This window comes from Patagioenas fasciata, chromosome 10 (assembly GCF_037038585.1).
Source record: "Patagioenas fasciata isolate bPatFas1 chromosome 10, bPatFas1.hap1, whole genome shotgun sequence".
NCBI classification, from domain to species: Eukaryota; Metazoa; Chordata; class Aves; order Columbiformes; family Columbidae; genus Patagioenas; species Patagioenas fasciata.
In genome coordinates this window covers 18,410,418-18,425,913 of record NC_092529.1, presented here as the reverse complement: position 1 = coordinate 18,425,913, position 15,496 = coordinate 18,410,418, and the positions used below count along the sequence as shown (strand labels likewise).

Below are 15,496 nucleotides of genomic sequence, written 5' to 3'. Positions count from 1 at the left end.
ACTGATTTCTCTGCGGTAGGCCTCAGAAGGGTGGTGGATTCCATGCCTTTTGCTCAGCACTGGATCTCACATCATAAACTAGAAACCTCTCCTCCAGAGAACTTCCAATGTTAAGCATTTCAGGAGATGGGGAAGGGGTGACGGAGCAGAGTGGAAAAGGAAAGAACACAGTGACCGTAGCTGGCATAATAAAATCATCCCACACGCCTTGGCTTTCATTGCTGATACTGATCCTACTCATCAGAATGTTTGACGTGGTTCTTGATATGTGTTTTGTAGAAGGCACCATTCTTGGCAGTGTTTTTAAATGTTCATGATTAAATGATGCTGTGAGTTAAATGGAAGGGCGCATGGTGTGTGAGAGTAGTGGGGAGGAGAAGGGTGTGTGGTCCCTAATGATGCCAAGTGAAAAACAGAGACACACCTGCTTTGGGATATAATGGGAGTGATAAGAGTAATTTCTTAACGATGGGGGTTTTTGGGGGTGTGAGAGGAAGAGTTGGTTTAAGAAAAGTCGGGGGGCAAACAGGACTCGTATCGCGCTGTGCTGGGTATTGTTCGTTTTAAAGGGGAGTATTTGGTACATCTGGGCTGAACTGATAATGGTTCTTGCATGTTGTCCCCCCGCTTGGTGTTTTCCTTTGCACTGTTTTATCTGCCAAAAAGAAAATAAATTCACAAAATATTTGCAAAGTTGCATGGCCACAGGCTTAAATACATACATATGAAACCTCTGAAAGCAATTTGCTTTGAGCCCTCCTCAGTTCCAGACATCTTTCTCACTCCATCTGCTTTTTCAAGTACACAAGTTCCTTGGGAAAAATCGCTTATTACATCACTGAAAAATGCCACAAAAATAGCTTTTCACTTAAGTTCCCATCCTCAGAGTTAACTCACATGGGGATCGGATAGATTCAAACATTTAATAACTTTTTATTTTCCTTTCTCTTTAAACACAGGATCTCTGGTCATGGAAGCAGGGTCACGTGGTGGATTCTTGGCAGTCAGCAGTCTGTGGAGCTTTTGCAGGTGCAAAGGATTATATGTTATACTGGGAAACACTAAAGAAGAAAGAAAAATGTGCAAATCTATTAAGTATAGCAGAACAACATTCCTTTGTAATTCAAGTTTGTTTAGAAGAAAACGGATCCAGTTGTTATTTGGAAATAGGAAAGTCAGCAAAGGGAAGGGAAGGGGGAAAAAAGAGACTCAAACAGGGTGTCTGTTTGAAAGACAACCAATTTGTTTTTGACAAATTTCTGTTATTTAAAAACCAGGGGCCTGTCACTCAGGCTTTGCGATTATTTCAAAGTTGATTTGTAAAACCCTCATCCAGGAGAAACTTTGCTTGGGTGGGGGTTTGCGCAGCTGTCTGCTCCGAGCGCTTCCCCAGGGCCCAAAGTGATTGCAGCGAGAGGCCGTGATTCACCATTCATGTGACAGCTCTGACAGCCGTGTAGATTAACTGGAGTCAGGAGAGCAGAGGCTTGTGCTGCACAGCCCGGAGGCAAAAGCCTTCCGCGGAAAAAAACCAATAAATATGGAGGACGAAACATCTGGGCAATCTCCAGACATTAGAACAAGAATACAGAGTGGCAGAATACAATGCTGCACTATTTATTACCAAACAAGCCAGAAGTTAATTGAATTCTTCAGTAGGCTTGCTTGATTTTAGCCTACTGTAGTTGTTTCAAAAATAAGGGAGGGAAAAAAAAATCAATTAATGACTCATCAGTATAGCTGACAAGTTTGAGGGAGGAGAGACTCAACTGTCTTAATAGAAAAAACAGATTAGTAGTTAAGAGATGGATAGCCAGAGCTTTACCCCAAGGAGCTAAAATACATTTCGAGATTCCAAACAAGTAACAGAATGTGTGGAAAAAATAAGTCCCGTTTAAAGAGAAATTATAGCATTTCTTGAAATAGAGATTACCAAAATCAAAGCTTGTTCTTTGATGACTTACAAAATCAGAGCCATTACGTTGTATGTAATTTTTTAAGAATAAGCTCTGTTAAGGGAACTGCAGTATTAATAGCAGCAGAATTCCAGCAGAGACTGCGGCTTCGTTTTGCTGGGTGCTATAGCTGTATGACTGGGAAAGGGCGCGTGGCTGAAACTGCACACGGTTTAGTAGACAGGGCACGTGAGCTGTGAGGGAATGGTTTAATTAGAATTGATTTCATTTTGGGTCAGTGGGGATATTTTAGATGATCTCTTGTGGTCTTGTCCAGCTGTATTTTCCATGTTTATGTGATGGGAAGGGATTTTACTTTGCTTAAAATTTGGTCTACTGTTGGATTTTACACTGACTTCATCAAATTATTGCAAAGAAAATCAGAGCAATTGGAGCATATGATTCATTTTTGTTTTGAAACAAACCAAGCTATCAGGCTAAAAATGCTTTAAAATGCAATCTGTAGGTCTGCAGGTGTGATAGAGGATCATTAATTTAGCTCTGTTGATTTCTGTACAGTCAGATTGATACAAATACTGTGTTCAGGCATGTTCAGAGGGCTGGAAAGGTTATCTGATTTACCCAAGGCCTTGAGGAGTAATTTCCTGAAGTCCAATTTGGTACCTCAGCTGGAAATTTAGCCCAGTTCCTCCATTTCCTTCTCTGTATTTCTTGATTCTGACCAGCTGTGCTTGGACTCACTACTCTTTGATGGATGTTCAGTAGTGTGTGCTTACTTTCCAGCAGAAATGCTGCAGAGGGAGCATCCAGAGGCGCAGTCGTGCATGGACAATTCCCTCCCCTTTGGCAGATGGTGGGGAGACCCAGCACTTTGTGCTGGAGCAGACACCGGGTCCTGGAATGGTACCGAGACTTCCAGCTCCATGGTGGTGGGAGATGTTCAGCCCATCTGTCTTCATAGGCTTTATTCCCCAAGCATAAATCTTTACAGAACTGGAGTCCTATTTTTGTAGATCGTGTTGTAATTGGTGATGATATGTATTTTGTGGGTTATCCTTCCAGCTTCACTTTGTCCAGCCTGGTTTTCCTTCTCTGTTGTTTCCCCATTCTTTCCTTTTCACCAGTAGTATTTTAAACTTCCTTTTTCATGTGCCCTTTGAGGACCTGCTTCAAAACTCACAAGGTTAAACTGATTGTGGGTGGGAACCTTCCATCTCCATTGCCTCCGCAGACACATAACAGGCAGGCCCTGTATTGATCTAATCCAGTACTGTTTCAGTGAAAATATTCAGCCTTTTTTCTGAATTGAAGCATTGGAAAAATAATTTCCTGCTTTCTGAAGAATGGTTAAAAATTATTAACTGCCTACGTACAGCTTCAAGTAAGGGAAGAAAACAACAGACAAAATTTTATCCCTTTCTTTCCACTCTAAAAGAAAAATTATGAAAACACCACCAGTACCCTGTGAATAAAATAAAATGGATGTATGCATCTGAGTGATGTAAAATCATCATGTTATAAACCTTAAAAAGAGAAGATTTTCCATAGAAACAACTTCTAAATGCAGTGATGCTTTCAAATGCCACCGTGGTAGTGGTGGGGTGGTGAAATCACACAGGCATGCTCTTCTAAAAATATGTTAGATATCCTGATGGGGCAGGGTAATAAGCACAAACAAACTGTACGAAAAGTCCTGTTTGGCTTCTGTTTATTTCCCTGTGTGCGTTGGTTAGTTCCTAGCTAAGTCATAATCAATTATTTGGCAAAGACAGAGCAAAGAGCAACAATCTATTGAATTCCATCCTCAGCACCTGTGAAATGGCAGCGATTTCAGCCAAAGTGTCGGGAGAGGCCAGACTCCTCTTTGAGTGCACGTGTTAGATGTATGTATGTGATCCGTGGGCTTTTTGTAGAAATGTAATAGGCATGAGCATAAATATCAGCCATTTGGAATCCTCTTTGTCTCATCTGTTAATAATTTAATCCCTGGAGGCCTTGTCCAGCTCTGTCACCATCTTTGGTGTCTCTTTGGAGCAGTCAGGGAGTGAGAAAAGGTGATGTCTGAACTGCTCGGACATCAGCCCAGATTTGGGCACAGGCTTTGGTAGGCTGGAGGTAGAAGATGGAAGCACGTCCCCGTGCTGTGGGCAGGCCAGGCCTGATGGAGGCCGCACTCTCTGCTCCACTCTTCTCTGGGCTTAGGCTGCCTGGCTGGACCACTGCACCGTACCAGGTCAGGCTGTCCCACATGAGCTTCTGGGTGGTTTTCCTGTGTCCTCCATGACCGTGGACCGGCGGCAAGGAAATCCTGCCGTGGGGTATTAGCTGTTGGGAAAGCAAAGTGCTGCCCTGGAGCAGCGAGGCCGCTGCAGCTTGTCAAAGAACCTGAGTGTCCATTTAGTGTGATTGAAAATTGCCTCTGTTAAAGATGTCTTCTTTCGCCCTACTGTAAAAAACAAGTGTGGCTTAACATTAATAATTAATTCTCTGTGGTGACAAAGTCACCAAGAATGGAGGTGCAAGCCTAGTGAATAATAAAGCACTAACGAGAGCTTTTTGCACATTAGCAGGGAAGACTTCCCATCACTTTTGTTTTGATCTAATCTGCTTTGACAAGATTACACACTGTGTCTAAGAGCCTCTTTAACTCTATAGCTCTGAATAAATTTTTGAGTAGTTATAAAGATTTCCCTGCAGTGTCTGCTTGGGCTGTGCTTCTAACCCTGAGCTGGATAAATTGCTGGAGGAGCAGTGCTTTGTTTCTTGGTATTTCTGCTGAAATCCCAAGAGGTTCTTTCTTGGGTCACTTTGCCATTGGCAGCTGGTGTTTCCACAGTGATAAAGGACCAGAATAAACTTCCTCTTAAAAATTTAACATAATGTCAGTAACAGTTCAAATAAGAACTGATTGATTAAAGAGTTCTGGAAAAGATTGTGAACTTGAAAATCAGTCAGTGTAAGAGGATGCTGTGAGATTTAGTGTTTGGACCTGTGTGACTCAGTTTTTCAACCTGGATTTGGGATTCAGCCCTGAATCAGTCCTGGGTAATATATATATATATATGGGGACTGAAGAACTTGTCTTCCTCCCTTCACAGGATCTTATTTGAGAAGTGTGTCAAAAGAACTTGTGAAACATTTTCCTATAGCACTAGCAGCAAATTCTGCGGGCAGTCACCTTACTCTGAGGACCCAGGGTTATGTTATTGTTCTCATCTGAAACATTTCACTCTGTTCTGATGCTTCTCAGTTTTCATTTGCATATGACAGCCAAAAAGGGTAATAAATGCCAGCAGGAACCTTGGGGAATATCTTTAGTCTTCAAGACTTTTTATTCTTGTTGCCAAATCAAGGTAAATCATTCTCTGCAGATGTCTGTCACTAACACTTCCATCCAGAACTGGTCACTGGGAAAGTGTGAGTAGCAGAGGGATTTTCTGTTAACACCCTGCGCTTGGTAGAGTTGAGCCGCTCAGCTGACGTGTGTGAATATACAGTGTCCATTGTGATTTCTTGGGAGACAGGTGATGAATTTTCCACTACTGCGTGAAGTTTTATCTTCCCAATAGAGGAGTTTGTCACTCTGATAGAAGTATTAACAAGCTAAGAGCCTTCTCCCACGTGCAAATCCATCTTTATGGCTCCTTGCTGAGCCCAAGTCACCACCAGATCCTTCTAGGGCAAGGGAGAAAGGAGCTTTCTGTACGAGTGCGTTGGTGAGTGTGTCTGTCTGTCTGTCTGTGCACAGACTGCCTGCCAAGGTGCCTTTTTCTCTTTGTCAGCTCCACAGAGAAGCCAGAATGATGAGTGTAAGGCTGGGTGTGTCTGAGCCTTTCTTGTCCACCTGATACTTTGATACCTGTTTTTCCTGGTTGCTGACTAGTTGAGCAGACTCCAGCCTTATGGGACAGCTCTTGGAGAATTCGGTGGCAGCAGGAATAGACTAAATGAGTGACTTAAAGATCTGTTGGCTGTTATTATGTATTAGACAGTCCAGTGCACAGCCTTCCTATTTTGAATGAGTGGACTCTGGTTGTACAGATTTGTATCTGTTGTATTAATCCGATACAGATTAATATTCTGAAGTTCAAAGTCTCTTTACCTGGTTCCAGTAGGTGGGACTGAGCAGCACCTCACTAGTGCTGTGCTTCTTGGATACCTGTGTACTAAAGTTGAAGAGCTCGCTCTGAAATTACCTTGGACATTTAGGGTTAAGGCTGAAGCTCATTCATTTTGTCAGACTCACTGCCTTCAATAAAATGTGGTTCCCAACACATGCTAGCTTTAATCTTTTGTTTTGTCAAGCGTAGACAAACTTGCATTTAATTTAGCCGCTATCCTGCCGCTTGTTGTGCTTATGAAGCATTTTATTGTTGCTGTTGTCATTCTAAATTGATTGGTAAATCTGTACCAAATACTTCCCAGTGATGGAAAAAGAAACATTGAAATGTTAATAACAAAAGAGTCTGAAACATCCAGATGTTAGCTGGGGAAAAAAATGAAAACCAATCAGCTTTGATTAAACCTTTCAGATAAGAATTTGAGAACATTGTATCAGGATAAATTGTGTTTGTTCTTATCACTCTATCAGCCAAAATTGAAGCTTCTACCAATAAGAAACTGTTAGGAACAAATACTTAAAAAACTTACTGGGATCTGATAAGGGAACTAAGGTAGTGTGACTAAAGTGTTACTGTCAACTCTGTAGCTGAGTGACGCATTGAGATTTTTTGCTTGATACAGGCCTGACAACCATGTGGTTCACTGTTTAATTTTATCTTGGTCTGTGGGCAAAGGAAGGGCTTCTACATCCAGACTTGAAAAGCCACTATTTTCCATGGAGATTATTTTTACTGTTCTAAAAATACATTGCTGACATGAGTACCAAAGTTTCTAACCAGATCATTCTCTCAAAGCCTTTGGGTCACTTACTCAAAAACTGGCTCACAATAAAAAGATTTTTGACCTTAAAGAAGGTCCAAGAACAGGCTGGAATTTAGTTTAACTTACTCATAGTTTCTGCTTTGGCTTCTTGAGTACAACCCATTTTTCTGCTTTTTAGTGAGGTATCACTGCTAGAAAGCTCCCGGCAGAGTGAACCAGATGGGCCAAGCTTACATGAGCAGAAGCTGCTCCTAAACCAGGAGTTTTGGGCTGTTCACTCTCTTGGCCTCCCTGCTATTCTTGTTTGAGATCCTACATCTCCTGCACTGTCATGGGACATTCCTTTATTAACTGTAAGAAATCAACATAGGGTACCAGCTGGTGTGGTCGCTTTCTAACAAAGCAGGGGTTTAGTATGTTGAAGCCAAGGTGTTTGAGAGAGAGAGATGGAGGTAAAAACACAAGCTAGTGGGGAAGATGGATTTTTTCATTACTTTACAGATTTTAAAAGAAGTGCTTTTCCCCCTTCCCAAGAAAAGAAAGAGATCAATTTTTCTACATTCCATAAAACTTGGAACAGAAAATAGGTTATTTTTAGCTTATTCCCTGGGTACTGTGGAGGCTTCAGACTTTGGAGTCACTTTGTTCCCTGCTGTAGCAGATACAGGGTTTATACAAGCTCCAGAGGAAGAAGAGAGAGAGATTTCAGAACAAGTGTCTTTCTCTTCTCCCCTTTCTTCCCCCCTTTCTTTCTTCACTTACTGCTGGGCTGCTCCTGCATTCACTTTGGCTCTTCCTCATTATGAATTCCTTGAAATATTGTGAACAGAGGAGGGAGAGAAATATTAGAGTTAATTTTAGGATGGGGAAATAAGGCAAAGGGAATAAGATCCTGGGAGAAAAAGCAGCAAAGCTGGTCCCTAGGTAGCACAAGAGGCCAGGCTGTAACCACAGGGTTAAAATGTGGAGACAGACGCAAACAGATTTGTGGGCGAGACGTGCAGATGGTTAAGCTGACGATTCCTGTCTTTCAGGAGGAAAACCACAGCCGAGCTGGCTGCTCCAAGTGAAAGTGATGAGCTCCAAGGTTGAAGTTTGGGAGTGATTAGGGAGAATAATAATTCCCATGGGGTGATAATGGCACTTGTGGCACCAGACTTCTGACAACTTCCAAGACCCATGGGCAGTTTTGCATTGTTGTTTTCCAAAATGGAGCTGATCTTGTTTGTTGGAGATGAGCTCCAGCCCAAACACTGGCTTATCGTTTTTCATTGAAACACAGTCTCAGGTCTGACCGTTGAAGTCCAGATCCAGCCTGTCTGTATCTTGTGGAGAGCTTTGCCACTGTGGCTTGTGTGTCTCAGATACAGAGCATCTTTCATCTCTTTCTAGCATTTGAATGGCTGGAATTAATTGGCAAGGCATAGCACAGCATGATGAGCTTATTCTCCCGTCTTTGCAAATAAGCGAGCAGGTTCTTCCTTTCAAACTTGTCTGTAGAGGTTTGAAAACGTTATCCTTCCAACTTCATATGTTCATATGTGTACAGAGTTCAAAACAAAAGGACAGTAATCTCAACAGGGATGTTTGGATTTACAGTTAACTAGTATAGAGCTGTTTCCTTAAGTCAACACACAGGAATAAAACACTCTGTGTACAGACCTTCGACAAACGTACCTGGACTCTGGCGCGAAGAAACATGCTGTAGGCATTAATAATGGAGCAGTGTTGACCGCAGCCATGGGAATTATAGGCAGTGTGGCATTCATATTCACCTAACAATGTCTCACTTGTGTTTGGTATTTTAATTTGCTCAGGTGGATTTGCAGCTGCAGTCACCACACCTCTGGATGTAGCGAAGACGAGAATTATGTTGGCAAAGGTAAGGGCGAAGGAGGCCAGCAGACACGCCGGTGAATGGCTTGGGTAGTTCCACAGTTTCTCTATGGGCATTACAGAATGAAATCCAGCACCTATTAATAATGATTTCTGCTCTTGTCCTTGAAGGAAAGATTAGATGTGAACAGGTTCCGCATGCAGAACTGATGAAATTGTTGTGTTCCTTTCCTTGAATTGCTCTTCTGGTCCTTTCCCAAAAGAGCTGTCTGAGAGGGGCTTAGGCTTGTGCCAGGCTTCCAGAGTCTCCTGCAGTGTCTTCAGGAGAAAATCCTTGCAGAGTCAGACACCCAAAGTTAAACTTCCCATCAGGGATTTATTCCTCTGTTGTTCTGATAATCATTGGACTTATGTGTGTGTGTGTCTTTTCTGAGGAGGGCTGGCACTGTATTTTCTGTCCCAAAATTTTAAGCCATGGAGTTTGTGATGGTTTACATCTGCCAACCAGGGGAGAAGGAAGTAAGTTTAGTAAGTAGTTAAACATCTCGCTGATGCAGAGCAGAGCCCAGCAGCCCCGCAGCTAAAAGCCCTCAGCAGGTAGATTCCTAAAGCCTTTCCCTGCCCTGAAAATAGCTGTTGTGTTGGCAAAGGTCAGGCATCCCAGAGGTTCTGTGGATGCTTTTTACTGTATTGCTCATGTCCCTCAGTATGGGGGCAGTTTTTTTGTTGATGACATGCACCTCCCCAGCTGAATCTCACACATCTGTGCTCACCATGCTGCTGTGTATCTCAATGCTGGGTGTTGTAACTGCTGCAGCTTCTTTGCCTTTGGATACTGTTTGCAATAAAACTGTAAGAAATTGATCTTATCTATGTCTGCTGCTGTCCTGGGCAACCAGGTCAGCATTGGTAAGGGAATGCTGGTGCTTTGGGATGTTCTCAGACCATTCAAACAACATCTTTACATTAGTCATCTCACACTAATGAGATCTGACATGTAATTTAATTGCCTGTAATCCTGCTGCTTGGCCTTTTTTGCACTCGAGGCAATTCTCACATGTAATACACTACTTATGTATTTTTTAAGTAAATCTAAAGGCTGCTGTCCTCTTGCAGCGAGCAGCAAAGTTGCTTGTCGGTGCTTTGAGAGGGGTTTTAATTAACATCTTACTCCAGTGTCAGCTGCTGGACATTGAACTGGGTGTAGTGCAGAAGGGACTGGAGCCCTACTTCTGTAACTAACCAGCTCTGGGACCTTGGAGTCATCATTTTGTTCTTCCATGCCTCGGTTTCCCCTTCTGCCCTTTCCCTCATTCCTGGAGACAAAGAGCCTTTGCCTGTGCCTGAGCTAAGGCGGTTGTTGGGATGTCTGTAATTGCTGTGAAGTGGCACTAACCAGGGAGCTCAGTAAACAACTAGACCTCTCTGCCAACAGTTTCCCATCTCTTTCTTTCTGTGGTGCAGGCTGGTTCCAGCAGCGCGAGTGGGAATGTTCTGGCCACCCTTGGTGACGTCTGGAGGACACAAGGCCTGTCAGGGTAAGGACATTCTGCAGAAGCGCATCTCGGGTGTTGTGTGTCTGTGTGTGTTGGGCGGCAGGAGAGGATGGGATAGTCTGCTTGTATTTAAACCCTATCACACAGAAAAGACTCTTAATTGCTCTACACTTGCCCAGGGAGCAGCTCTCAGGTAGCTAGGAGCAAGAAGGTTCTTCTAGGGAGGTCTAGTGTCCTTGCTTTAGCACCACTGGCTGCAAGGAGTGTCCAGGGAAGAGCACAGAAACAAGATATTATTGGGGATTTGTGATGGGAGCGCGTGGTGCCCGCAGCAGGGATGAGCTGAAGCAGAAGGAAGGGAGCCCTGTGCTCCCTGACTTGTTCTTTGAGCTTCCCATCAGGTCTGGGCTTGAGCACATGCCCACTTGGATTTCTCCGATGAGGCACTTGTTGCAAAAATGCCATTTTTCTGAGACAGACCTGAGTGCAAAGATAGGCCTGAGCAGCCGCACACAGCTCTCTGGCTGCTTTCCTCCTGTAACCAGGGTGTGCAAATGTTCTGGCCTTTCTTCTGACCAACTGTAGAAGTTTGGGGTGATGTCAATCCAGTCTCTTAATTACCTTGACTTACCCAGTCCTGAGACAGCGAATTGCTCTTCTGACCAGTGTTGTGAACAAGAAGTCCTCTGCTAGACTTTGTAGAACATTTTGAAGTGTTACAGGCTTATAAATGATTACTGATTTTTACAGGCACCTGTTTCATTTATGCTACCTTGCCCTCTTTTAGTGCATGAGTCATGCCAGTTATTGGCCACTGGTAGTGAATATATGTCTTAAACAGCTCCCCAGGTTCATGAGATTGAACCTGTGCTTCCTTTGGTAGGGCTTTTGTCCCACCTGCCCTTGGCCTGGGAGAGAAATGGAGGGGTTTTGGAAGCTTTACTTGGGGTTTTCACTGTAATTTCTCATAGGTTTTTAATCCGTTTGATGTGGCCAGTGCTTTCAGGGTGCTGTTTTAACACTTGTAAACTGTTGGCTCGAAGCAGCATGCACATCGTAGCTTTGTGGAAGACAGTTTTCTCTTAATATCTGATCTCTCCTTGCCCAGCTAATAAAAGTTCAGTCCTCTTTCTACACATGTGGGAAATAATTCAAAACAAATTGCAGGAAGTTCCTGAACACCGATTCCAGGAAGACGTCCAGCTGTGCCCCCGGGCAGTGCTCAGAGATGGGTTGTCTCAGGTTGGCTCTTTGAGATGATGAAGTGACCCGGTGGTGGATGAGTTTTGGGTCCTGTGTGGCTTGGTGGACTCTAGGGCACCTTTTGAAAGTGGCTGGGATGCTGCTGATGGCAGTTGAGCTCTGAAGGATGTGAAGAGGCATGGATTTGGCTGGGGAAACCTTGCCCTTTCCCCAGCCAACAGCAGAAAATAAAAATGTATGTTTGTGTTCTTTTCAGGGTGTTTCAGCAGTGCCCTTTTCTAAACAACCCAAAATTAAACTGCCTAAAGATAGTACCCGTGGACTAGGACCAAAGGGAACACAATTCAATTGAAATCAAAACAATAAGAGATTTGGAGAAAAAGTAACGTGTAAAGGAGGCCAAGCTGCATCAGCTGCAAGGAAAAGGAAGAAAGTCTTGGGAAAAATAAACGCAGAGGCTGCCATGCCTGCTGCCAATTATAAATCTATTAATCAAAACCAATAAAAACGTCGGGCTTTTTTGGCCAGTTGCAACATGAAATTATTTATGGCTCCTCTAATAAATCTCATACTTGAAGAGGAGGAATTCTAAGGGCAGAAAGATGCATTGCTTATTGCCACCTTATTAAAACCAGAGTGCAGGGCTCAGCTTCCTGGTCTGCACCTAGTAAATCCCTCTGCTTCATGCCAGGAAATTTCACATCCCTTTCTGTCCAGAGAGAGCCAGGCCTGGGGCGGGAGATGGGATAGGGATGGAGTGAGCAGATCCATGTGCCTCTTCACTCTTGCCAGTGTGTCGGATAAGCCATTTGCATGAAAACATGTTTACTTCTTGTCCAGCTGCTTTTCACACAAGAAAGTGGTGGCTTTTGAAAGCTGTGGATGGAGCTTCACAGTGGCTGGTGAGAAAGGCGAGGGTTATTAGATAAATCCAGTGAGATGATTTGTCGCAGCTTGTGTGTAGATGGGAGCAGAGCTGGTGGTTTGCACCAGGTGTCCTGTTCCCTGACTGAGCACCCCGGTCGGGTGTACATGGACCATCCTGCTCTCCGGAGCTGCATCTCGCTGAGGTGAGTGGTGACAGCAGCCCCCGTGCCCAGGGCTTGCTGCTTTGTGAAACACAGGCTGCCCGCAGGAGTGAGCTCGGTGCAAAGCTGCAGTCAGATGAAAATGGGATTTTTCTCAGCATGGCCACCTCTTTGGTCTGGAGCGTAGCGCGGAGGTTTTGTGGCTGAGCACACAGCACCTTTGCCAGCACTGGTCCCTCTCTGCTGCCTCCAGGCACCACAGCACCTCTTATAAAGGGTGACTTCAGACAGCGGTCCTGGTTAGTCTCTATTGAGAAGGAATTTGCTCTGCGTTGCCGAATTGTTGCCCCAAGACATCACTTTTGCTGCTGGAACTGTGGGATTAGGTGTGTTGATGGGCTGAGAACCCTGAAACGAAGAGCTGCACCCTGCAGGGTGTGCGTGTGGCTGGGGGGGGTACACCGTGCGGGTTTAGCACCTGCAGCCAGGCCTTGCTCTGCGATTTAAACATGATTCGCCAATTTGTGGCTCCTGCAGAGCCATTCCTCACACGGCTTGGGAGGGCGCGGTGTGTCTGTACCTGAAACCCCGTGTTTGGTCCTTGCAGTCACTGATGTGCTGCGTGTTTATTGCAGATGTTGGTGATGAGAAGGTGAGGTGAAGCCCCAGCCCTTGGTGCTGGGTCTGACCAGTAGCTGGGAGAATTGCTTAAGCAAAAGGGAAAACACAGCCATGGAGAGAGGAGTGGCAGGGTGCCAGGTGAAGTCTGTGCAAACAGACAGCAAATACAAATAGGCAGCAGACCTGTGCCCGCCAGAGGGGTTTCTGATGGAGCCAGCAGAAAAAACCAATCTATCTCATCTGCTGACGAGGGCAGGCGTGGCCCAGCAGGGACCGGTTTGGATCAGGCCTGCAGCAGAGCTCGGCTCTCGGGATTCAGGACAGCCCTGGAGCTGTGCAGCTCTCCCTGCCTGCAGAACGGAGCCCAGGGGGACGCGTGGGTCAGAGAGACCACGGTCGGCAGGTGGGAAGGGAAACTGGGGGCAGCAAGGCCGGGATTCTTGGAAGTGATGGTTAGTAATAGAGGTTGCCAGGGGTGCAGCTTCTGGGTAACTCAGTTATCTGCCCGTTTGTGTAATAGCCGTGTCTCGAGTGGGCTGCTCTATAACTGAGTGCCTGCCTCTGCTCCAGTAATGAGGTAAGGGCTGCCTAATTCGGCGGGAGAAGGATGGTGTGTGTTTCGAGAGCGATGCTGCACCGCAGGATTTACCCTATCAGCGCTCTGTCCATACATGCCTTGTACAAATTACTCTGTTTTAAAGCTCTCATTATGGTAATAGACCCAATTGCTGTCTAGTAAAGCCATAAAACGTTTCCATCTGCCTGTGTGCTCCAGGCTCCTTAGCAAAGCTCGTTAACAACAAAACCCAGCGTTACTGCAGCCAGAGGTTTCCCCGGTGCAGCGTGAGTAGCTGAGCGCGGGCAGGGAGGGGAGAGCTCCTGAGCAGCCCTGGGGTTGTGGGCATCTCCTGCACAGCCCTGTCTCACCAGGAATTAATTACACCTTGTCCCACTGTGGACACGCTCCTAGAAGGGTCCGTGCCGTGTTCGGATGAAGCCGATGACAGTGTCCCCACGGAGTGCAAGCAGAACGTGCTGCGGAAGGGGGATGTCAAACAGATTCTAGCCTAATGTTTAATCCTGGCTTGCAATGAAGTAAGCCTGTGATCCTCTGGGAGGATACGTGGACCTATCCTGAAGTTGTTAAACCAACTGTGAGCTTAGATGTGTTGAGCAATTGGCTTTACACAAGTTTCCTGTTCGCTTCCAAGAACTATAGGATCAGGCACCTAAAAATCATGGCAGCTGAATGCGCGGCCATTCCCGCTCCCTTCCTGCTGGTCCCTGCTGGATGTTGTTGGGAATGAGCCGCTGCAGTGAGCAGGGCTGTCTGTAGTGGGGGGCTCCCAGCAGAGAGAGCGGGTCCCTCTGCCGAGCCTGGATGGGGGCAGCAGAGGATGGGACACGTCCCATCTGCCTGCAGCCCTTTGTGGGGATGGGTCTGAGCTCCACAGCATGGCTCGCAGCCTCCTACACCTTTGCTTCTGCACCTGAGGAATGTGGAGAGGGGTTAAAAACCACCAGGCTTGGGAGTGCTCTTTTAGGGAAGCCCAGACAGGTTCCTTCAGTGAGCAGCAGGGTGAGATTAAAGAAACCAGCAAGAGAGAATTTTTCCCGGCTTTATTTTCCGAAGCTCCGGCAGCCAGCCGTGCAGCATCCGCTCTCCGGTCGCCCTCTGAAACTGCCTTTCCTTCGCCTTTCAGCTTGTTCGCAGGTGTTGTCCCACGGATGGCAGCCATCAGCCTGGGGGGCTTCATCTTCCTGGGGACATACGAGAAGACTCGGCAGCTGCTGCTCTGACCCAGCCTGGCCCGTCCTGCAGAGCTGGAGAAGCCGCCGAGCTGGAGGAGGAGTCCACCGGCAAACACAGCCTTCCTCCGGCCGCCTTCCTCCGGCCGCCTTCCTCCGGCCGCCTTCCTCCGGCCGCCCCTCGCAGCTGTTCTGCAGGCTGAGAGCCACTTTCACTGTTAAAGAAAAGTAAATCCTCCAATAATCCAATTTCCCAAACATGAAATTTCCTTGCATGGAAAGTGAGTGAGCTCATAGTGAGAGAGTCGTGCCAAAAAAGCAATGTTTGGGGGGTAAACAGCTAATTACGGTGGCTCAGAAAGGCGTTAGTTCTTAGAACTCCTGCAGGGGAAGTGTTTTGCAAACCTCCAGATCATGGGCTGAGCGGAGAGGCTGAAATAAAGCGAGTTTTCATAATTCAATGGCACCTGCCTCATAACACAGGGAGGGTTTTTCTGGTCGGGGAAGGGGCCGATAGAGTTACAGCCCGCTGCCCTCCAGCAGCACTGAAACTATTCCAGGTTGGGAGAGCTCTTTGTAAAAGACAATAATCCATTTGTTTCTGATTTCAGCTGTATTTGTGAAAGTTTATATTCCTGTTTATACCTACAGGTGCTCAGCAAGCATTCCTGTGTGGTAGCCAGTGCAGCTTTATTAATTAGACTCACATTTCTCCAGTAAAAGCACGGGCTTGTATTATTTTACAGCTGTGCCCGTGCTTAGA

General features: G+C 45.7%; 1 protein-coding gene across 4 annotated transcripts in view; it reads left to right on the top strand.

Moving 5' to 3' along the window:
- Window positions 1-15,008, top strand: part of SLC25A26 (solute carrier family 25 member 26) — an 82,589-nt gene extending 67,581 nt beyond the window's left edge. For all 4 annotated transcript variants that reach the window (XM_065846013.2, XM_071813256.1, XM_065846014.2 and 1 more), the window contains 4 exons: window positions 960-1,029; window positions 8,618-8,682; window positions 10,101-10,174; window positions 14,688-15,008. In XM_065846013.2, the coding sequence (XP_065702085.1) occupies window positions 960-1,029; window positions 8,618-8,682; window positions 10,101-10,174; window positions 14,688-14,784 (306 nt within the window). In that variant the 3' untranslated portion in view covers window positions 14,785-15,008. The remainder of the gene's footprint in view (window positions 1-959; window positions 1,030-8,617; window positions 8,683-10,100; window positions 10,175-14,687) is intronic.
- Window positions 15,009-15,496: the final 488 nt, after the last annotated feature.